At 45.1% G+C, this 23,909-nt stretch overlaps 1 protein-coding gene across 8 annotated transcripts in view; it reads right to left on the bottom strand.

Moving 5' to 3' along the window:
• Window positions 1-23,909, bottom strand: part of synr (BH3-only protein sayonara) — an 86,713-nt gene that overhangs the window by 49,441 nt on the left and 13,363 nt on the right. For 6 of the 8 annotated variants that reach the window (XM_071659192.1, XM_071659191.1, XM_071659196.1 and 3 more), the window contains one exon: window positions 17,510-17,566. The exons of the other annotated variants lie outside the window; for them this stretch is intronic. In XM_071659192.1, coding sequence (XP_071515293.1) covers window positions 17,510-17,566 — 57 coding nt within the window. The remainder of the gene's footprint in view (window positions 1-17,509; window positions 17,567-23,909) is intronic. 8 annotated transcript variants of the gene reach the window in all.

Below are 23,909 nucleotides of genomic sequence, written 5' to 3'. Positions count from 1 at the left end.
AAGGTGTTCTTTCCTGGTATTTCTTGCAAGTGTTCTTGTTCTCTCGTTCTGCTTGTGTTCTAGTGTGTGTTTTTTTTTTACGATGGGTGTTCGTCCCGTTTGTGTGGCGTCTTTGGAAGCAACACACGTCCTTGTGTTTGAGGTGTTGTATTTTTCTTGTGTGTTTCGGGGTCGAGTGTGTTTCCGTTTAGGAGAATGACACATCTTGTAAGGTCACTTAACTCCCCGCAACATACCCCTGCCATCTACTGTTCCTCCCCAGCTCCCCTACCACAAACCTGGGAGTGAACACAACCTCCCCAGCCCGGCCCGCGGCACACAAAAAAAAAGAAAAACACTAACTTAAAACACAAATTTCCCCAGCCATCCATGTCATGTTCCCGGCGAGTCTAAGCGCGAAAATCGCCTTACAGGACACATAAATCTCGGGGACCCCAAGGGTAATGGTATATTCCGAGGAGCTGTACTGCCGGGCGCACGCAGGCATGAACACGGCTGCACTGCCGGGCGTACGGGAGTTAGTCAATGTGTCCATTAATCTTCTTGCTCCTGAATTAGACCTTGCCTCTTACTTTTTACTTCTGCTCGTGCATTTGAATACCGGCTCCATCTAATCTGCATATTCCTGGAAGGGCATAGAAATATCACCTCCATCTTATACAAAATATCCTTTGAGGGACATGAGCCATAAGTCATTTAACTTTCATAGTGATAAGTTGACACCTCTCAACTCTCTCACAGAAAACGGGGAAAAATAAACACGTCATCCAGGACTGTCTTCAACCACGCGCGTCAATTTAGAAAACCATTACTGTACGCTTTCATATTCCATGTCAGACTGGCCCCTTAGGAGACGCCAGTAGCATACGAGACGGATCTACAAGTCCGTCGGATATAGTCTGGCGTCTTAAACAATATCTTCACTACACGTAAGGACCTGACCTTCAACACGCCGCGGGTCGAGGGTTCCACATCTAGGGGCGGGAATGGCGGGGTAAACCCTACAGAAACCCAAGACGGTGAGAGACTCTGTTTACTGGTAGCGTCTGGACTCGTATGGGCGTTATGATCAAGTCTCTTGACATTATTCTTACCGTCCACTTGCTATCTTATTTACATATCAGATAATTAAGACATCTCTCACCCACATCCTCTCGTTCCCAGGAGGCAAAAGACTTTGATGTATCACTGAAGATGTTGACCTATGCTTTCCCGTTCTCTCTCTCTCTCTCTCTCTCTCTCTCTCTCTCTCTCTCTCTCTCTCTCTCTCCTCTAAACCTTCTCCTTCCACCCTTCTTGCCCCTAGAGCCTTCCCCTCGCCCTCCTTGCCCCTCAGAGTGTGACCCCAAGCGGACGCAGTACATCGGTAGGTCATTAAAGGCGAAGCGAACCTCTTGTCTATCATCAATAATGTCACACACACACACCGTTCCATGTCCCTCTTAATGGCTGCCATCTATCAAGCTGGTGGGAGGGGAGCGGGGGCAGGGGGGGGAGGGGAGGGGAATCCAATACGCACCCTACTGCCTCATTGAACGAGGCTTATACGCCACAGACTGCGCACTCTACCGTCCCACTGAGCATCTACGTTAAGCCAGGCACAACGCACTTTACTTCCTCAACGAACCTTATATTCCAGCACTCTGCTGTCCCTTATAAAGGAGTTCACAGGCCACGTATCACATAATCTACTGTCCCGTATAATAGGGTTTATAGGCTACGCATCACGTATTCTATTGTCCCACTTGCTGGGGCGTATACGCCGCACACTACGGAGGTCGCCCGTCCGACTTTAAAAAAACATGTACGCAACTCGAATGCCTAAGCACAACCCGAGTTTCTCTTTACATTGGTCTCGAAGACCAGGGCCTTCACGGCAAACAAACTCCACAAAATAACAACAACAAAAAAAAATATGCCTCGAACATTTCCAGCGTCTATTTAAGTTCCAGTTTCATCATCCGTCATATTCTTGACCAACTGGACTTCCAGTTCATTGATCTAAACTGGAAAGGTGGGTATGTGGCACGTCTTAACACAGTAAGGTTATAATGATTCTGTCCAAGACTGCTGAAGGCGACACGGCTGGAACGATTGTGGGTCACCCAGCGAGACATAGGGTGGTGGTCCAGGGACGAAGTGAGCAGTTCTCACCGTCCAGGATATACGCTGAGGAGTCCAGGAGTTCTGGAAAGCGCTGTGCACAGTCCAGGAACGAAGCAAAGTGAACCTCTCCACACCCCAACACAAATACACACACACACACACAAGTCTACGATCAGGACCAGATATGTTACAACGGACAGAATGTTATACAGATGTGTTACAACAGACAGAATGTTATACAGATATGTTACAACAGACAGAATGTTATAGACATTCTGACGAAGAAACAACAGTCCACCACATACGTCCAGAGAAGACAATGCGTTCGTACAGGTACGAGAAATTCCTTTCAACAGCTTCGTACTCTGTATATACTCAATATCCATCATGCTGGGAAGCCACCTTGACCTATGCTGACCTCGTTCGTCTAACTGGGAGGAAATCACCTGACCAGGTAGTTAACCTCGTCAAACATCGTGGGCCGGGTCAGTGAGGGTCAACCCCAGCCTCACGACCACCAGGAGGGGATGGAGTTGTTCTCTCTCTCTCTCTCTCTCTCTCTCTCTCTCTCTCTCTCTCTCTCTCTCTCTCTCTCTCTCTCCTCCTTCATCAACGACGATGACCTCTAATAACCAATCAGACTGGTTCTCCCAGTGTAGAGGGATCGCAGTAACCGGACTCCCAATCAGCCGCAGTGCACACTCGCCTTAATTGGACCCACGGATTCCGAAAACTCCCTGGAAAACGTTGAGGCGAATGGTGCAATTCTCAGCGTTAACCGGCGCCTCCGGTAATTACGGCCCGAAATCACCAGATGAGCAAAAGAATTCCACGGCTGGTCCTCCACACACACACACACACACACACACACACACAGCCCCAGTCTGTCTGCCTCCAGCCTCAAAGACCCACCCATTACCCACACCGCCCACCCTCTTCCACAGCCCACATACCCACCCAAACCCACCCGTACAGCCTTAAGTCTTCTGGAAATGAGGATTCACAACGGGTGATTTCTAATATCCATGCTTTTTTTTGAATGGCTACTTGAATCTAAATAGTAATTCTCAAAAGGACTTCGTTTTTCTATTAACTAATGAATCTACAGCCATTTTCTTTTCTTTTGTCTTGATACGAAAACTACTAATACTAATGAGATGCGAGGGGAGTAACCTTCTACTTTACTATCCTGCCTCCAGCTATGGTGTTGGGTGGGGAGGGGCCTTCCGTTTTACAATCCTGCCTCCATCTATAGTGGTGGGAGAGGAGGAGCCTTGTGTTCTAACTATCCTGTCTCTATCTACGGTGTTGGTTGGAGAGGAGCCTTCTACTTTACTATCCTGCCTCCAGCAATAGTGTTGGGTGGGGAGGAGCCTTCCAGTTTACTATCCTTCCTCCAGCAGTAGTGTTGGGTGGGGAGGAGCCTTCTGCTCTAACTAACCTTCCTCCAGCAGTGGTGTTGGGTGGGGAGGAGCCTTCTGCTCTAACTAACCTGCCTCCAGCTATATATGTCTGGAATGTAGGATACTATTACTGTCCTGCAGGCATTTACCCTCGTCACATGACATCGGTGACCCTGCTCTCCCATGTAATGTCCTCCGGCCCTCCCACGCACTCTACCCTCTACAACTACAACCTGGGAGGGAGAGGCAGTGCGAAAAGACCTACGACGACCCTCGACGACTACTTCTAAGCCCTTCTGAAGAGCTGTGTGTGTGTGTGTGTGTGTGTGTGTGTGTGTGTGTGTGTGTGTGTGTGAACTACCCCCTACGGGGTATGACTCTGAAGAGCACCCACAGAGACTACCTCTCTCCCCGGGAGATTATCCGGCGAACGAGGCGCCCCAAGTGCCACTCGAAGCCTGGGTGACGAGGCATCAAGTGCCACTCAGAGCCTATGTTGCGAGACTTTCTTGAGCGGCGAAATTAGCTCTCGCTCTTGTGAGGTCGGGGACTAAGGGCGATGATCACCAGCGACGTGAGGTATGTGCTCCCTTACGACTCTTACGTCTTTAAGGCTTCTTACCAAACTCCTTCGTCTCCTGCCGTCTGCACGGCTCACACTCCCCGTTTTCTATATCCGCTTCCTCCTCTCGTTTTCTACATCCTTCGACGACGACGTCACCCGAGGCAGGTTCTCCGTTTTCATCGCCGTCGTATCTTCTCCCGCCGCCACATTCGTCATAACCAACCAACCCCCGACCTCCCATTCCCATCATCCGTCTTCCATGACCTCCTCATCCGTCACACCCCGACCCATGCCACACACGTCATCCGTGCCTTCCCCGGCCCACTAACTCCATCAGCTGACGCCTCACTGACCCACCGACACACCCCGATGGAGGGTCTCCTGGAGCCCCTCCTACCTCCCCTCCCTTCCTCCAGCTGACCCACCATCAACCACCAGGACACTGGAGGGATGACAGGATGATCCTCCTCCCAGTCCTCCTGGAGAGGACGACCGCCTCCCGCCGCCTCCTCCTGGGGCTACCTGGGGACTTGAGAGAGAGAGAGAGAGAGAGAGAGAGAGAGAGAGAGAGAGAGAGAGAGAGAGAGAGAGAGAGAGAGAGAATCATCACGCCAGCGAAATACTTTCATCAATCGCTCAAAAAACAATCACTTGACTGTGTTCTGTGTGTTGTGTGTGTGTGTGTGTGTGTGTGTGTGTGTGTGTGTGTGTGTGTGTGTGCGCGACATCATCAGACGTTCGGAGTGCACTTGGTACTGGAGACACTCGCGTTATAGCGTCCAGTTCGACTGGGCGTCTTCAGTGGTGTTGTGGATGTCGGGGATATGATCAGGACCTGACGGAGGTGGTGTGCGGGAGGTGAACTGCCCTTCGTGTGAGGAAGCTCTCACGATCTGTCTGAGAGGGGCGGCTGCACGAAGTGCATGCTTCGAGTGAGTATAACTACGGAGGAGGAGTAAATGCGGCGTATGTCTCTTGGTAAGCGCGCGTCGTAAGTGGGTGTATATAAAGTCTACATCATTACGAGGTTATCTCGCGTGGAGGGTGTGTTGAGAGTGCGTTAAAGCAGTCCTGCTGACGTCGAGGGCCTTACCAGTGTGTGTGTGTGTGTGTGTGTGTGTGTGTGGGGTGAGCAAAGCACACTCCATCATCCCGGAGATGCTGAAGGCACAGAGTCACACATCCACCCACTTGATGAACCACGCAAAAGCGACTCGCTGGCCGAGATCAGAGGGGGAACGGCTAGCCAGTACCAAACGCTACAACCCACACACCACTCTCGCACACAGAAACACAACCCCCCTCACAGAAAACGGGTACGCCCAGCAACCACCCGTCCAACCCAACCTTCCTCATCCAAAAAAACCCGCCTAACCTTCACGATTTTGCTTAATCGAAACTAATAATTTAGTTAAGATGAAAAGCGGACCGTCACTACCACACCCATCCCAGCAGGGCGGGCTAAGGGCCTGAGCCACCGTCCCGCCCACAACACCAGAATATTATGCGTTGGGCAACAATTCCAAAAAATGGCGCTCATTTTCACCATGAGTATTCATTAAATTCGGGGGGGGGGGGGGGGAACTTGGTTTTCCCGAGGTTATTATCCTCTTAGGAAACTAATTGGATTATGATCAGACGTCCTGCGGGATCCCCGCTCACCCATGAAAGAGCCGGGGGACACGCAGGCCGTTCACAGAATATTTCATACAAATCCAGTTCGCTGGGATCCACTACAGAAATACAGTTTCATACAGTGAATCCAGAGCATAAGTTCTCAATGGGGATAGTCATTTATTGCACAAGTGTGTCGTGGGCTGATATATATATATATATATATATATATATATATATATATATATATATATATATATATATATATTCCTAGGAGTCCACGGGGAAATGAAACACTATATAAGTTCCCAAGTGCACTTTCGTGTAATAATCACAACATCAGGGGAGACACAAGAGAGAAATATATCCCTCAGTTGATATACGACGAAAATCATCACCTAAATATAGTAAATTCTATCTATGTCGCAGTGACATGCGAGTCACTACATACTATAATTATCATCATTATCGTTATCACAGAAAAGTAATGAATGCACTGACAAGTAAGTGGCAGAAGAATTCACTGGATGACCGACGGTCTGCATGGATGCAAGTGAACTGAAGAGGGTGGATGGGCTGGATATGAAATGCCTGAAGACTATATATGTTGTGAAACGGATGGATCGTGTAAGGAATGATGTATGAGAGACAGAGTTGTGTTAGCGCAATCTGACTGAAAAATAAAGAGCTAATCAGGATGTGCTGAAATGGTTTGGACGAATGGAGAGGATGAGTGAGGAAAGACTGAAAACGAGGATGTACATTTGGAAGTGGAGGGGACGACTGGGAAGGACATGCAAGGATGAAGTGAAGGAGACTTTGAGGCGGTATGGCCTGAACATTGAGAAGAATGAAATGAGTGTATAGGAAGGAACACATTGGAGCAATGTGGTATACAGGGAGCAACGTCCTGAGAGCAAATAAACCAATCAGGAGAAGACAACGAATTTCTCTGTTGTGGGTTGTACTGAGGATGGTGGACTCTGGTCTCGGTGTATAGTAAATCACAGCTACAGTGTGGATGTGAGTATCTGAAACCCGATGACCGATGATGGGAATGCAAACTTCAGTCGTTCGTTCGCAGACACATCCGACTACTGAGACAGAGTCGCAACGAAACGCTAAATAAAAGACGTACAAAAGGCATTCACCGATTAAGACTTTAATTAAAAAGAGACAGTTTAAAAGAAACAAATTTTTTCATATACCAAATTGGAATATTTATTTGCACTCAGAAGGAATTTCTTTCTCATTCTAAACCCTGACATTTCCAAGAGAGAAAAGGAAAACGAGATGTATGTTTTGAAAATAATTTCGTATGAAACAACGATAAAACCCCGCAGGCGCGTTGGTTATGATGGTAATGCGATTACAGAACATGGGATTAAAGTGCTTTGCCCTTCATTAAATCATAATCCGCACATCACAGGGAAAAAAGACAATAACCTAAAAAACCAAAAAAAAAAAAAGAAAAAAATATCCTCATAACAATGTAAAATCTATTCATATGTTACATAGAATAAAAGCACTCATGACACAAGCAGACGACCAACACACACACACACACAAACACACACACACACACACACGCGTTGTCTCACGTCACCAGAGGGTCGATCTGAGGTTACTAAGAAATTCCAACATACGTTATGGACGACGAGGGACCCGAAAATTAAAGGGACCCCACAAATTACCGGTGACCTTGCGAGGTGGAGTGGCCTGTCGGGGAACACGAGTCAAAAGCCCAATCATATGACCTTGGCGGAACAGGTCATCGCATGACTACCTCCAGTCTGACCTGACCTACAAGATGACCTGCCACACTGGTGACAAGTGTTAAGTGTAAGTGTTGCATTTTCGTGAAATCTTCTATAACTGTTCAGTTAAAGACTGACTGGAGCTGTTTTTTGTGTGTGTTACGAGCAATTACCTTGCTTTTACTTCTGAATTGGTTTAGGCGACTGTCACGACTGCAGACTGCCCAGTATACGCGTTCAATTTCAAGGAACCGAAGCGTTTTAATTCGTTTGTCGACTGGTTATTCATTCTAGTACATTGCCTCGTCCTTGCGCGTTCAATAAACCCAAACCCGTGTGCTCATTACCACGCATGGCCCTAGCCTTACGACAAACATCCCAGATCAACAAACTGCCAACTGATCAATAATGACGGACGGAGACGACTGGAGCCCCCACGACCAAGAGGAAGGACTAGACTACTTAAGATCAATCATCATTATCATCATCAACAATGTACAGGGGTGTCGCCCCTCACTCCAACATGAATGTCTGACGCCCTGCTGATGACCCCCATATCATTTCGTCGGCGAAGGTTCGTAAAACCACACTCCACAAGTCCTATACCAGACACCAGCGCCTCGTTACACACCTTGCCTCGCCCTCACATCTCATGGGGATATACGTATGTGGTCTATCTAAATGTAAATTCAGAGAGTAAACGCCATTAATCAAAGTTTCCGTACAGTGCAGCAAAACATGGAAACTACGATAACTGGGTTTGTTTAACTGGACTTAAAAGATTATCAACTTTGTTTAACTGGACTTAAAAGATTATCAACTTTGTTTAACTGGACTTAAAAGACAATCAACTACCATGGTCAAACGAGTATCAAGACGATATGTACATTAAACTCAAAAGAATTTACCGGAAAATGGAATATTAATGCGAGAGGCTGATCAGTTAACTAATAGCAAAACTATTAACCCTATGGTATTAAATTCATGATTCCTATACACGGAACAATGAATATTCCATCAACAATGTTGATTTTGCTAATGGATTTTGCGGCAAAAAAGCCGAAATTATCAATACATACAATTATCCCCCAGTTATCATGAATTATATAACTCTTTATCAATATGTTTTTGGAATGGCGAATATCATATAAAATGGTGACTGAGAAAGCCAGACACCAGGGATTTTATAAAAAAACAAGAATCTCAAGTTGAATATTAAAGTAATTACTTAAAACAGAGGGATTTACGTGCTCTGGGTAATTCCAAAATGACGAAAGAGCAAGAAAGACTTGCAATTACGTATTTGTACTACACGAAGGGGGAAGGTCTCCATAACATGCTCTATCAAACACAACCATTTTTAGCCTTTTGTCTGCTGTCTACATCCACTGTCTCATCAGTTCACTCATTTCGTACACGACTCTTATCCTTTGTGACATATTTCTCGCTTACCTTCACGTAATGGCCTCTGAATATTCCCTCCTGGCCACTCTCGTGGAAATTGTTACATTCTGTATCATCAAACTGGCTTAGAAACTTGAAGGCCCTGCCCAAGTGACCCCTTACTCTTCTCTCTTCCATGTGTGTGTTTGTGTGTGTGTGGTAAGGGAGCTTCACACTCGTGGGGCTACGTTTTAGAAGCATAAAGATATCAATTCACGGGGCGGCCTAACGATGGTTAGGAATGATGAAGAAGCTGTCAGGCGGAGAGGCAATTTAGTGATAACAACGTACAACACGAGAGCGAATATAACACGAACACCGAAGTGCGTCATCCACTGAGTGATGAACCACGACGCCTCGCACTACGCTCGAAGAATTAGGGTCGTTAACATCAATGTACATGGGGGGGGGGGGGTGTAGAGGAGTCCATATAGTAATATACATTGTGTGTGTGTGTGTGTGTGTGTGTGTGTGTGTGTGTGGATGGCAAAAGACGATATCTATAAGGGTGGGAATGCCAGTCATTCTGATGGGGACGTCGACCCTCTGGTTCGAGATCAATTGGCAAGCCAGCTGAAATATTCAGGTGGCAGCCACCTGGAGTAGATAAGGGGATCACCTTAGGTGGTGGAGGAGGAGGGGAACCTTGAGACTTGGTGCGGGGTTCACCTAAGACAAACCCCGGGAACACTGGAGAGAGAGAGAGAGAGAGAGAGAGAGAGAGAGAGAGAGAGAGAGAGAGAGAGAGAGAGAGAGAGAGAGAGAGAGAGGTAAAACAGACTTAAGGGGTAGCTTTAAGAGTGGTGTAAGGGAAGCCAAGGGAGGGAGGGAAGGTGGAGGGAAGGTATCAAAGGGTGGTAAGAGATGGAGGGTACATAAGGACAGTGGAGGGAACCGTGGAGTGGAGGGACACTGGAGGGAGCTTAAGGTAGCAGGGGGGGAATCTAAACTAATGGAGGAAACAAACACACACTTACAGTATACAACTCATCAACTCCACACACACACACACACACACATATATATATATATATATATATATATATATATATATATATATATATATATATATATATATATATATATATATATATTACACCATATCAACTGACAAACAGACTCTGAAAATCACCCCACGACGTCTAATGACCACTTACCTCCGACACTAACGACTCATGTCAGCCCTAACAAGGACAGGTAATACCATACGTTCGTCCAACCCCTTAATCATCCTTTGCAGTACATTTCCTTTACCCGTCACGTAATTACCAGATACGCCACTCTGTTTACGCTACACTAAGAGCGGGCAACCGTCTCCTGTGTGTTTCAGTTTCCAAGGGATTGCTGTGTTTAGGGAACCGCCACACGAATATACAATGAGGAGAACACGCAAGCATTCTCCCAATCAAAGCTCACACCATGCAAAAGCTCTTATCAATACATCATGCACACACACACACACACACACACACACACACACACAATTATCATTTCCCTGGCACATAGAGGCCTCTCTCTCTCTCTCTCTCTCTCTCTCTCTCTCTCTCTCTCTCTCTCTCTCTCTCTCGTGTGCCCAGTGTTATCTACAACCCTCACAATTCACCTTCCATCCTCTTTACGCAAGAGCGAAACTGTATTCCAAACCGTCGAACCTTATTTGGGTCATTTGTGGATGGTGCGTAACTTAAATGGAAAACGTTAATATTCTGGGAGTAACATTACCTACTTGCCACACATCCCAAGGGAGGTATCTGTCCTTGTGAAGCTGGTACCAGCGCCTAGCTGTGCAAACTGGCACTAGGACCTATAATGGACGCCCTTTGTTTACATGCGTGAACGTGACAGCTTTTTTCAGGGTTCACGTGTGGTTTGTGAAGGTTCACGTGTGGTTTGTGAAGGTTCACGTGTGGTTTGTGAAGGTTCACGTGTGGTTTGTGATGTTTCACGTGTGGTTTGTGAAGGTTCTTGTGTGGTTTTTGCGTGGTTTGTGAAGGTTGTTGTGTGGTTTGTGAAGGTTCTTGTGTTGTTTACGAAGGTTCACGTGTGGTTTATGAAGGTTCGCGTGTGGCTTGTGATGGTTCGCGTGTGGTTAGTCATGGTTCGCGTGTGGCTTGTGATGGTTCGCGTGTGGTTAGTCATGGTTCGCGTGTGGCTTGTGATGGTTCGCGTGTGGTTAGTCATGGTTCGTGTGTGGTTTGTGATGGTTCGTGTGTGGTTTGTGATGGTTCGTGTGTGGTTTGTGATGTTTCGTGTGTGGTTTGTGATGGTTCGTGTGTGGTTTGTGATGTTTCGTGTGTGGTTTGTGATGGTTCGCGTGTGGCTTGTAAGAGTTCGTAAATCTTGTCAGGACTCTGTGTTCTAAACGATGACAAAAAACGATTCAACTCGCTCGTGGAGCATACTGGATCCCGCGGGGTGAGGGGGTCAGTCAGTTCCTCTGGTCTCTCCCCCCCCCCCCCCCCCCCCCCACCACGATGTTGGATTCAATCGTTTATCCTTGGCGCGTGCCGCGCCGGAGGGAGAGACCTGATCCTCTTTGTTCTCCCAGTCTTTTCCCTTGCATCACACGGGGATCAGGTCGCTCACACCTACAGAGGTGATTAACTACATCGCCGCTGGCTACCAATCACATGACGCGGGTCATGACCTTACCCATTACGTAAATTGAAACACAGTGGACGACATTATCGCGAATGATGTCAATGTGTAACGTATGTATCACACATATATGAAGCTCAGTGATAGAATCGAGACTCGTCCTTTCCAGTCCTGGAGTAGCTGTCTGCCATGAACAATGACCAAATGTAACGTTACCTGAATGTTTTATATTATAAAGGAACAGAAGACTGGGGGTTGATGCTTATTTCCAACGTGGGTCAAAGGTGAGTGTGTGTGTGTGTGTGTGTGTGTGTGTGTGTGTGTGTGTGAGGAGGGGGGGAGGGGGGTTGCTGCTTTCTTTTTAGTTCTGTGGAAACATTTCATATAAACATTGTTCGTAAAGCATCACTCATTCTTCCTTTGTTTCAGTGTTGTTATAAAAACAATTCTCTGTCTTCTCTCTCTCTCTCTCTCCACAAAGAGATCTTGGGTAATACACACACACACACACACACACACACACACACACACACATGTACAACCCTGCCACCATAAACCACACGACAACCTCACCACAACTCACAACGCCCGCATTATACACCACCAAAATCCTTCGCCATCATAAACCTTAACAACCACGCCAAGATGAACCCCCACGACCACGACCACAACATACTCCACAACCACGACCACAACATACTCCACAACCACGACCACAACTCCACAACCACGACCACAACACACTCCACAACCACGACCACAACATACTCCACGAGAAAGAAAGAGAAGAATATCACCCAGGCAAACCATACGTCACGCAGAACAGCGAACGAAGTCAAAGGTTGAAAAGCCAACGCAAAACTCGCCAGGGCGTGAGAGAGAGAGAGAGAGAGAGAGAGAGAGAGAGAGAGAGAGAGAGAGAGAGAGAGAGAGAGAGAGAGAGAGAGAGAGCACATATATGCACGCATGTACTGAAAAATGAAAAAAAATATCCAGCCTTGCGACACATCAGTCGATACAATAAATAAAAACTCGGAGACAACAACACATGATGATGAACCTATGTATTTAATCGCACTGTTGACACGACGCCATACTGTCCTCTTCCTCCACCACACTGGCCTCCGGGGACCCCACCCAACCACCCACCCACAACACCAAACGAAAACAAAATATCAATAAATAAAAATTTTAATTCGAGTTTAAAATGCATATATACAAAAAACTTTTTGGTCCTACATAGAAATGATTTGGTTCCTATGTAAAATAGCTCTGGTCTACTCTCATGTTTTGTTCAATTTACATTCGTGAAATAAAATAGCAACTTCTGTTTGGAACGGTGTCAACAGCGGTGAGCAACAGTTCCGTTCCCTAAAGCTCCTGTTGCCGTGTGGAGGAGGAGGGGTGGCCACGTGACCCCACCAAACCCGGGTCACGCAACGCCATCAAGGTCATGCGGATGTCATGGCCGCCAGAACTGGTATTTGGGCGAAGGTCATCTAGATACGGGCCCCCCCCCAACCCCCTCAAACCTGGCCTAATATACAGTCTCTCTCTCTCTCTCTCTCTCTCTCTCTCTCTCTCTCTCTCTCTCTCTCTCTCTCTCTCTCTCTCTCCGGTGCGCCGTCAAGCCAAAATTATCCTAATTGTGCACTCTAAGGGGTACAAGGGAGTCTATAGCTGTGCGAATCTACTTTAATTCTATTCTTTTCATCAAATAGATACCAGATTGATCCGTGTGAAAAACAACCTTCTTTGATTATCTATTTCCTAACCCAAGCGACGATTCAACGCGGACTGACAGGGTGATTATATTTTGCTTGTTAAGTGACGCAGGTGAAACAGGATCTACGACCCTTAATTGCTGCCGGTAGGAGATCACCTTTACGACCACAGCGTTAACGAGGTCCCCTTTTCGTTAAGGGTTAACCCTTAACTGTGGGTGAAGGCTTGAGCGACTCATATCTTTGTAGCTGACTGGATGAATCTTAGAGTGTAAGCCGTTGCCACCTGGTCAAAGTGATACAGGTTACGGCCAAGGTCAGGTCAGGTCACGCAGAGGCTAGGTTACGCTCCTGTTCTGACCTCAGTCCAAAGTCGAGTTGACTGGTGTTCCATAAAAACCTGTGCTTAAAACTAACCAATCTGGCTCACGTTTTCTTCATGCTCTAGAAAGCATGGCTCGCAGCAAAACATGAATAGTATATGCTGGAAAATATGTTTCACAATTGAGTATACTTTAGTCTATAAAGTATATATATATATATATATATATATATATATATATATATATATATATATATATATATATATATATATGTTCAACAGTATTCTGCAAGCTGTCGAGTATACTTTAAAAGCGGAATATAATAAATACTATCGTTAAACCGCATTAAAAAAAGAATATATTTAGACGTATGACGGGTATACTGAACACACGAATGTTGTGCAATCATACTGAAATCATAAGATATGCTGCCCATATAACAGAGCCAGATATATTCTTTTTAATTATGCCCTAATCACCATAACTGGCCATACCAATGCACTACAAGCATCAACCTCAAAACAGAAGCTCCGGAGCTCTTTCCCAAAACAGAGAACGAAACGCGAGCGCTGGCAACTCGTAGGGGAAATTTATTGTTGGTAATAAAGTTGCCGGATTTATTGAAACCGGTCAGAGAAATAAAAAGATTTTTTTTTTATATTTCGATACATACATACACAAATGTAAATATAACACACAACCATTTCTTTAAACAAAGGTTGCAGGGAACCCTCACAGAGGCCCGTCGAGCGGGTTAAATCAAATGGTCAATAAATACATACAATTGTCCTCTGTTTATATTGATTAGTAGAACTACTACTTATTAATTCTACTACTGTTACTGCAATACTATTCATTCTCATAATAATAATGTGTCATTGTTTTTCAAGTGCTTTTGTTAATTTTGAAATACTGCTGATACAGCTGGTGTCAACACAGCCCCTTATCATACGTTGAATTATCATTGTAATGCGTTCAGTTAACATCATAATGTGTCGAATTATCATATACAATTATCATATGTTGAAATATCAGTGGAGTATCATAAATACTCATTGTATTGAATGAAAAATTTCTTAAGTAATCATTACAGCAGAATTAATCGAATTATCATCTAAACACATGCCATGTTATAGAAAAATCTACGATTGGTTTATGTCCTCCATGGTTTATCCTGTTTTATCGCATAAACTCCCGCACTACAGTCAAACACCCACTTCAAACACAAACCACATCTATTAACAATGACAAGTAAACTGCCCATCATCCACAAGCCATCCCACTTAACCATTAATCTACTATCACTAACAAAATCTTCCTACGCCCACAAACCACATCATTCTAATGCTAACAAATCCCTCTAACACTCACAAACCACCGGATATCTAAGCAATAGTCTATTACCGAGAAAAAACATGTATGAAACTGTGTTTATACAGGTCAAACAGATGAGGGCATAGAAAAATGAACAAATTCACGAATACCCCCCGCCCCGCATTCCCTACCCTCGGTTTAAAGAACCCCCATCATCAACAACAAGACTTTACGAACGTAATTTGAACTTTGTCTAATTTGCATATTGCATTCAGGGCCACCAACGCACGTGCTGAATAACTTTTGCAACACTGTCTTTCAGGATGGATTTCCCAGGCGCAGTTTCTTATCAAAGTTATCTTTTGTATTACGCAGGAGATAAGGTCACATCTCCATCATCCCTCGCAGATAACGTCTGAAGTTGGTTCAAACTTTTCGCAGCGTTGCTGGCGAGCGTTGCTGACTATGATTTCACGCACAGGTCACAACCTGGGGTTCGAGTCCTTGCCGTGGAAGTCGGCCCACAGCTAACCCAGGTTTTCATCCTCCCCTCGGAATTGGCCGATAAATGGGAAAATGGCTTAAACTGACATTGTATATATATATATATATATATATATATATATATATATATATATATATATATATATATATATATATATATCAATGTGTAAGCGCGTTTGGAGCTTACAGTAATATAAAAAGTTAATACTTTCCTAAACTTTGAGAAAGAATCTTTTTTCGTCTGACAACTGTGGAACTAATTAATACTATGAGGCAGTTTTAAACAAGTCTCTTCAGTGTTCTTTAACAACCAGATCAGCTCACTCCTAGATTGTTCAGTCCCCTCATTAGGCTTATAATGACCACTGTGAGCCTATTCAACCCGACTAATTAGGCCTACACTGCCAACTTCGAGTGTGTTCAACCAGCTGAGTGGGACCACTCTGGTCCTAACGAGTTAAGGAAGCAATGCTGGCCCAAACCAACCAACCCGCACCGGAGATTCTTCCATTGGTCATAACCGCAAAGACGAAACATCAAGACACAAAATTAGTTTTCTAGATCACGTCGGCAAGAAATCATACCATGTCAAACAGTTATTTGATATCTTTCTTCTTCATAAAAACAACACACGTAACCATACCCCTCTATATACCTACGTATACTCCTATATAGACTACATACAAACTTATGTATGACCGAGGACCAGAGGACATGCCAATAACCCTATGTATGCCTCTATAACCTGACCCATACACGCCTAAATCTCTACGCATGCATCACAAAAATAAGCACAGTTTTTCTTTTTTACTTATATGTAGAAGTTCTGTAACTCTGTGCATGTCAGTAAACACATATACACAGCTATAAACATTGCTCCTAACCCGTTTTCATAAAACAAAATGGAAATATGCAATCCATCTATCATTTCTGTCAATAGTTACTCGTAAATGTCTATCCAGCTTGATCAATACAAACAATTGTACACACACACACACACACACACACACACACACACACACGGACGGACCCAAACACATACAACCTAACGTCGTCCTCTGGGCCAACCGAACCTCTCATATGAACCCCGTGGTTCACCCATGTCCCGGGCGGACGCCAACCCCAGGCCTTCAAGAGCGGGTTGTGTGTAGGTGGTTGAGGAAAGTGGGGCATGGATATGGGTCACTGTTGCTTAACTACTGATGGAAGAGGGACGGGTAAGGGAAAATTATTGATGGAAAGGGAGAGGGAGAGGCTTAATTGGTGATGGAAAAGGAAGGAACAGACTAATATACAAGTGGCCTTCAAGCTACTCAAAGAACTGGATTTCCCGCGCGGGAAAGTTCCATCACGCCAGTGAAAGAACTGGAATGAACCAATACTGAGAAAAAGTCCTTCACACTAGTGAAAGAAGCGGACCTCTCACACTTCCTCTGACCTGCCTTACCCTTGACCTTCACAGCCCTGACCTCTCCACAACTTCCAAGACAATAACCCCGGCCATTAACCTTATGATTACCTCCACTTAGCCATTACCATGGGTCATTTTAGGGTCGATTAACCTCATGCTTCACAGCCGCTGACCTTTAACCATTCCTTATGACTCCCCATCCCTCGCATCCTAGACAGGTGTGTCCCTGCCTGTTTCAATTTTTACATATCTTTGTGTCTCTTTTGTCTCTAAGTACTGTCAGTCTTTACAATCGTCTCTCTTACATTCTCTCCAAAGGGTGAAAGGTCGATTTTAAGTATCTCAGTCTTTGTTTTTTTGTGTCTGCCAGCCAACCAGCGGGTCTGACAGACAGTGTGGGTTGTCAACTTCAGTGTGACAGCTACAGTAATGAATGGGTTACGCCCCTATACGCTGGACTAAGCATATCCATATGTATTTACCTGATACATGTACTGCATATGCATTCATTTGCCCATATACCTGTCCATCTACTTATATCTACCAATATACCCACTCATCTCCGTACCTCACACAGCTATAACATAAATACATATAGAATATACATAAACATATACAAACACAACCCTATTCAGGACAAAGTACAAATCCTACAGGTACAGGTTACGGGTTTAAACAATCGCACTCGACTAACCTAAAGCACAATCCATAGCATCATTACAGCCTTATGAACCTCTCAGTACTCACCCCATGGTTGGAGAAACCGTCTGTACTTTGACCACACCCCATCGTTGTTAAGCCATGCTGGGGAAGAACACACAAGAAACAAAATATCATAAGCCTCTTCAATCCTCTTTAATCCTACTCAGAAGACGATCGCATCTCTTATTCATAAACATGCTGCAGCCACCAGCTGGCCAAGCTGGGTCTTCATCAATGTTGTAAAATGTAAACCTACTCTGGGAGAGTAACTTAATATGACACGAACGTCTTATATAGTATCAAAGCAAAGTAAAAAAATTAAGAAAAAAAATCCTGACTATGATTTCTGCAATGAAATTGTTAACACAATATCTGACATTCAAATATAAATGGCAACTCACACACACACACACACACATCTCTGTCATTCTACATTGTACGGGTCCAAGTTAAAGGTCAGGTCATTGTACCAGGAGGTCGTATCATGGGGTTCAAGGGTCGTAGCGTGCGCTCAAGGGTCGTATCGTCGTACACAAGGGTCGACCCGTGGTGCATATAAAGTCGTGCTCAAAGAAGCAATCAAGACAATTTATGAAAATATTCCCGTCCGACTGCGCACATTTCCTCGTAATCTACACCATCACATTACTACTGGTCATTCCAACAGCTCTTCGTGGTAGAGGTTAACCCTCATTATCCTTTGATACCATACGACCAAAATATACGCCCCACAACCGAGGTTTCTCCGACCCCGCTACAAACCTATCTCACAACATTATTACCTCGGTACACCATAACGCTACTCTTCCTCCACCGTTGTAAACAACCAGTGTGGACGAGACGACAAACAGTCGTTGACACTTAGTAATGGCTCCTGAGACATGCCTCCGTGTCCAGGGTCAACACACACACACACACACACACACACCACCCTCACTCACGCCACGCTCCCTGGGAAAAGACGTCGTGCATGACTAACTGCCAAAGACCTCGAAGCTCCTAGCTTATACAGTTTCTCTCAGCCGGGCTACGAGAGAGAGAGAGAGAGAGAGAGAGAGAGAGAGAGAGAGAGAGAGAGAGAGAGAGAGAGAGAGAGAGAGAGAGAGAGAGAGAGAGAGAGAGTCCAAATACCCACTTGGGTTGCAGCAGCGACTATGGCTGATGTGGCCCCGAGAGCGAGCGACCACGTAACGTCTGACGCAATCCTGCATTAAAATCACACAAGCATTTCTTTTTCTCTCTCTCCTGACACACACCATGTCTCAAAATTTAGGCCCCAATTATCATCCAATTCCGGTCTAGATACCAGCACGCTAGGGACAACCTTGGCTTCATAACCTCAAGGACAGATACAACCGTGTTGTAATTCCACAAATGACTGTCTTTTATGACACGACTGTATAACTTCTGTAGAGTTGTTAGTGTTCTCTGGGCTGTGAGGTTGTAAAAATTTATCTTTTTTTGTGTGTTAAAAAGGCCGGTCATTAGCGGGAGTTCCCGAGTCTCTCCGTAATTACTGAGCCAGGCCCATTTTAGCTTAGAAAAAATAACGTGCCAATAGCACATCCTTTCCCTCCCTCCTTATTTCCATCAAGCTTAAGGATTAATCCATGGTGTTTGCGTAGACGTTCATGGTCTACTGGTCGTAAAACAGAGTTCGTTCAATAAAATGTATATATATTTCTTTCCCCCAGAAAGATTCTACGAAATCCATAAAGTCAATCAAAAGAAAATTGGAAGAGACCTCAGGGGCCATCAAATTTGAAATCGTAAAATAAAAAAGAAATAAAATTTGATATATCTTTTTTTGTTCCTTCTTGCTACGCCTTTGTTCTTCTCTCGTTAGGTCAATAACTTCGTTAACCTACTGCTGAGAATTTCAGACGTTACATACAACCACTGTACTTTGCGAAACTGATAAGGACACATTAACATTACATTACTCTTCGTATCAAATCTCTTTTAAAAAAAGACGTTTTCAATTTATCTTCAGTACATACGTGGCATCTGTGCTTCAGTGAACATGATAACTGAACGTCTATTTCAAGAGAACTTCATCTACTGCACCACACGTACAGTGTCTATGAAATTTTGTAACTTCCTCTTGCACTGAAAATATATATGATGAATATACCTTTGCTATCTACTATGGCTAGGGTGAGATTACCATTCTAATTCGTTCTTAATGTCAACCAACGAACATGGCCTAACGAGAATGAAATGGATCTGGTATCAGTGTCAACGCTGTTCTCCTTAAATATACAAATAAACAAATAAATGAATAATACTATTTTGGTTATGCCCGCCCGTGCCTTTACGTGGAAGTGAATTTGTCCATATCATCAATGGATGCAGGAGCAGCCACGGAGTGTTCTGTGGAGATTAATTTGGTTGTTTACCCAGGGATGGGGCTTTACGGTGTGTGTGTGTGTGGGAGGAAGCACTAGGAGGGAGGAAGACCTACCACTCCACGCGCGTCGTATGTAGGTTAGACGCTCGATGAGGGTGGGTGGATGTGGTGCGGCGGGGCGGGCGGGAGTGAGTGTGGGTAGATGTACCAAGAGGAGATGAGGAGTTTCTTCTGAGGATCTGGGACCGAGGGATTACTGTCTGTGAGCCACGGAGGAAGAGAGAGTCTCATTTCATCCCGCTATCCCGTCCCTTAAAGATATATATACATATATATATATATGTGTATCTTTTCTTTTAAACTATCCGCCATTTCCCGCGTTAGCGAGGTAGCGTTAAGAACAGAGGACTGAGCCTTTGTGGGATAACCTTACCTGGCCCTCCTCTGTTCCTCCTTTTGGGGAAAAAAAAAAACACACACACACACAACCCAGACTAAGCTATGTGCCCATTTACCGACCAGTCTTGAGGAGGAATGGTTGGTTGGCTATGGGCCTATTGTCGCGCCCCAGGATTCGAACCCGGGCGGGCCAGCGCTCGTATCACGGTCGACAACGCTACCTACAACACCACGAAGGACGGTGTGTGTGTGTGTGTGTGTGTGTGTTACTAGAGATGAGCGCTAGGGTACATCGTGTGCACTATGGAGACGTGTGTACGAGTGTGCGTGGAATGAACCACCTAAACACATTTTTTTTTCTGTGTTCACATGAATATATGATGCCGTGAAGCGTGACCACGTCTAGTGTACACACACACACACAGAGTCAGCTAAACCTCCCGCGGACAACCTCAGAACACGGGAAACGGAAGGAATAACCAAGAATTAAAAAAAAGAAATGTGATGAAGACGACTTGTGAGTGTGTCGTCATCTCTCCCAAGAGAACACCATCCCCTGATTGGCGGATGCCAAGCCATCATCATTTACGTTAACGCTCCCTCTTCATTGTGGCTGGCCCGAGATAATTCAGCTATATCAATTTCAATTAACCGTGGCTTATTATTTTGTGTGTGTGTGTGTGTGTGTGTGTGTGTGTGTGTGTGTGTGTGTGTGTATTTTAGATTCTTATTAACTTGATTAATCTCAAGTGGGCCATTCACAGACTCAAGATGAAACACGGTGGCGTGACAAACCTAACCTGGCAGTATCAAACTTAATGCAATGTGACAAAAGGAGAGGTTATGTAGCGGCGTTATGGGGAGGGAGGTGGAGAGAAGGAGGCTAGAATCATCGTGAAGATGGGTCTACTATGAGAGAGGAACAGCACACCACTCCTCCCTCACCATTATGACCTCCACGATACGCGGGCCGTATGGTGTACACGCTCTCAAAATTGGATAACGCGTATCCATGCGTCTAATTTCCTCTCTCTGTAATCAAATTACCTGAAACTCACGGCGAGATTAATGCCAATGTTCCACCATTAAGACCCACACACACATACAAACTCATGGCGAGATCCCAATGGTCCACCATTCAGACCCACACACACACACAGAAACACACAGTGGGTCTTTTCAACACTTAATTGATACACTTCCTCTCTTTAGCCCACATCCAATTTCACATCACGATGAACAATACAAATTGTCTTTTTTTTGCCTTAAGATATCAATAACAAACGATTGTGTGTCAGTTAATAAATTCAAGTCGCAATTGGGAGCACGTAAAGAAAGTGGGATCACTATTGTTGCTATGTCGCTGTACCTATATAATGTTATCGCTGGACTAGAATGGAGGTGGCCGTCCAACTCATCACGTTAACGGGAAAACGTAAAAAAAAAAAAACTGGGGCACAGCGCAAGATATCCCACGACGTTCATCATGTTTTAGGGTTACTGAGCTCCTTCGGCCCGCCCCCACCTCTCTCTCTCTCTCTCTCTCTCTCTCTCTCTCTCTCTCTCTCCGTCAAGCGTGTCTCTGGACTCGTAGCTGAGCGAACGCGAGAGTCAGAATGAGTTACAACACAACGAAAACTCCACCAGGAACTTTGCAGCATATTTATGTGGAATGAATAACCAAGCGCCGCTCAGGTGGGCAGCAGCTTGCCTGCCTTGCCCCGTGCAGTGAGGGAGGGACCAGCCCAACTGAGGGCTGTTCGAGGCGTTCCGCCGGTAGTTAACAACGTGGCGTTGACGACCCTAATGACCCTGGGCAGCCTCGTACGCCTTGGAGCACCCGAGTAACCATCATTCCCTGTAGTGTTAGGGACACACACGCTGCTAGGTCAAGAGGATGGTCGTTGCTATGTCATCCTAGGTCAATCGTCGTTACGCATACGCCTTACTACAACGCTGGCCGTTTCCGACGTATGTCTCTCAGCGCGTAAGCGACGCAGACGCGTTACCCTCACCGTATACTCAACACCCACTGCAACACACCCCTTCCCAGTGTGAGGGGGAAAGTTATGCAAACATAAACACGACGCAGGTCATAATGGAGGGTATATGAACATGAGGGAGGAGCCGGTAGACTTAATGAAGCATAAAATGTTAAAAGTCTTGCAGCGTTAACACACCAGCGACGCCATCCACGGCGGCCCCAGACAGTCTCCAGGGCCGACCCAGTCACCAGGCGCGTCTTGCTTTACGGTCGATATTTGTCTGGCGACGTCGGTCGCGTCACGTTGCCCGTCGCCGTCCTTACTACAAGGAAACTTAGGGACGAGTATGGCTTGTCAGGTGTAAGGTGTGAGCCATAACCCGGGTGTATATATACGTATTTTTCCTCTGAATGGACACATGGACAGGATACATAAGGTTAAGAGGGGATACATGAAGAAGGAAAGGCTTCGAAGGGGAAATATAGGGGATAGAAAATGTAGGATGCTTATGAAAGACACACACACACACACACACACACACACACACACACACACACATATGTATATATATATATGAAGCTCTAGGACAGAACGCTTGGTCAAAGAACGCCACACTACTCACCATTGTTTTATTATTCCTGAATTAATCACAATATATCAGCTGTATATTCGTATCGAATGCGCTTGCTAATACCACATTGCTTCCTGTTGCCGTGAGATGCCGTAAACACGGGCACCACACACACACACACACACACACACACACACCCCTGGAAGGTCTGGCCACACCTCACCCGCCTGCTTCAGTTCGTACATGCAATATGGTTCTGACCAGCCATACCATTTTCAGACCACGAGATACATTTCTTCTAATATATGTATATTTTTCCCCCCCGCGTGGCTTGGTCTGTTCGATGATACTCTTCGGGGCAATAAAACACTTTACAAGACTACGATGTGGTATGATTCACCGAGGATGTCAATATTCTAAAAGGCTCAGAAGATAATATACTTCTTGGCCTTGAAAAAATAGTTTAAAGGCCATGAAGGTTCTTGTATAGATGAGGGTGATTCCCCTTTGAACCTCTTCATATCTAAAGGTGCTTTGCCCACGCCAGTGGTGACTCTGCCACCAGAGTACGCGAGTCCCTCACTAGAAATTCACTATCACATAATAACTCCACTACACTTGTCAGCAACGCTAGTAATCTTCCCTGGTGTACTGCCAAGTTAAGTGTTGCGTTATATCCAATTATCAAGTAGCAAGTGAATACTGACGACACTTGATCTAGTTAATCACTATATTTCACTGCTAGACTTTACACACACACACACACACACACACACACACACACACACACACACACACACACACGATCTCTTCGACTAAGAAAAACGTAGAATTGCATTTCTTCTAAACACAAAAGTTATAATTATAAAGGACCCGTCGGATGAAGGCGACTTACACTGTGCAAGACTCAACCATCTTATCGCTCTATGGTATATACAACCTGACCTTCCAAGCTGTGTGTATATATATACATCAGCAGGTATGGAAGGACATACTCCAAGTGGAGATACAGATATACACTGCAGAGAATACAGTCATACACTCATACCTACAAAGATACAATACCAAATGAAATACAGTAAACAGTTTTTGTTGACAATCATATCAACACACATACTGAGGAATACATACAGTTGAAGA

This window comes from Panulirus ornatus, chromosome 67, assembly GCF_036320965.1.
Source record: "Panulirus ornatus isolate Po-2019 chromosome 67, ASM3632096v1, whole genome shotgun sequence".
Taxonomy (NCBI): Eukaryota; Metazoa; Arthropoda; class Malacostraca; order Decapoda; family Palinuridae; genus Panulirus; species Panulirus ornatus.
Note: the sequence above shows the minus strand (reverse complement) of the source record. Positions and strands in the feature narration are given on the sequence as shown.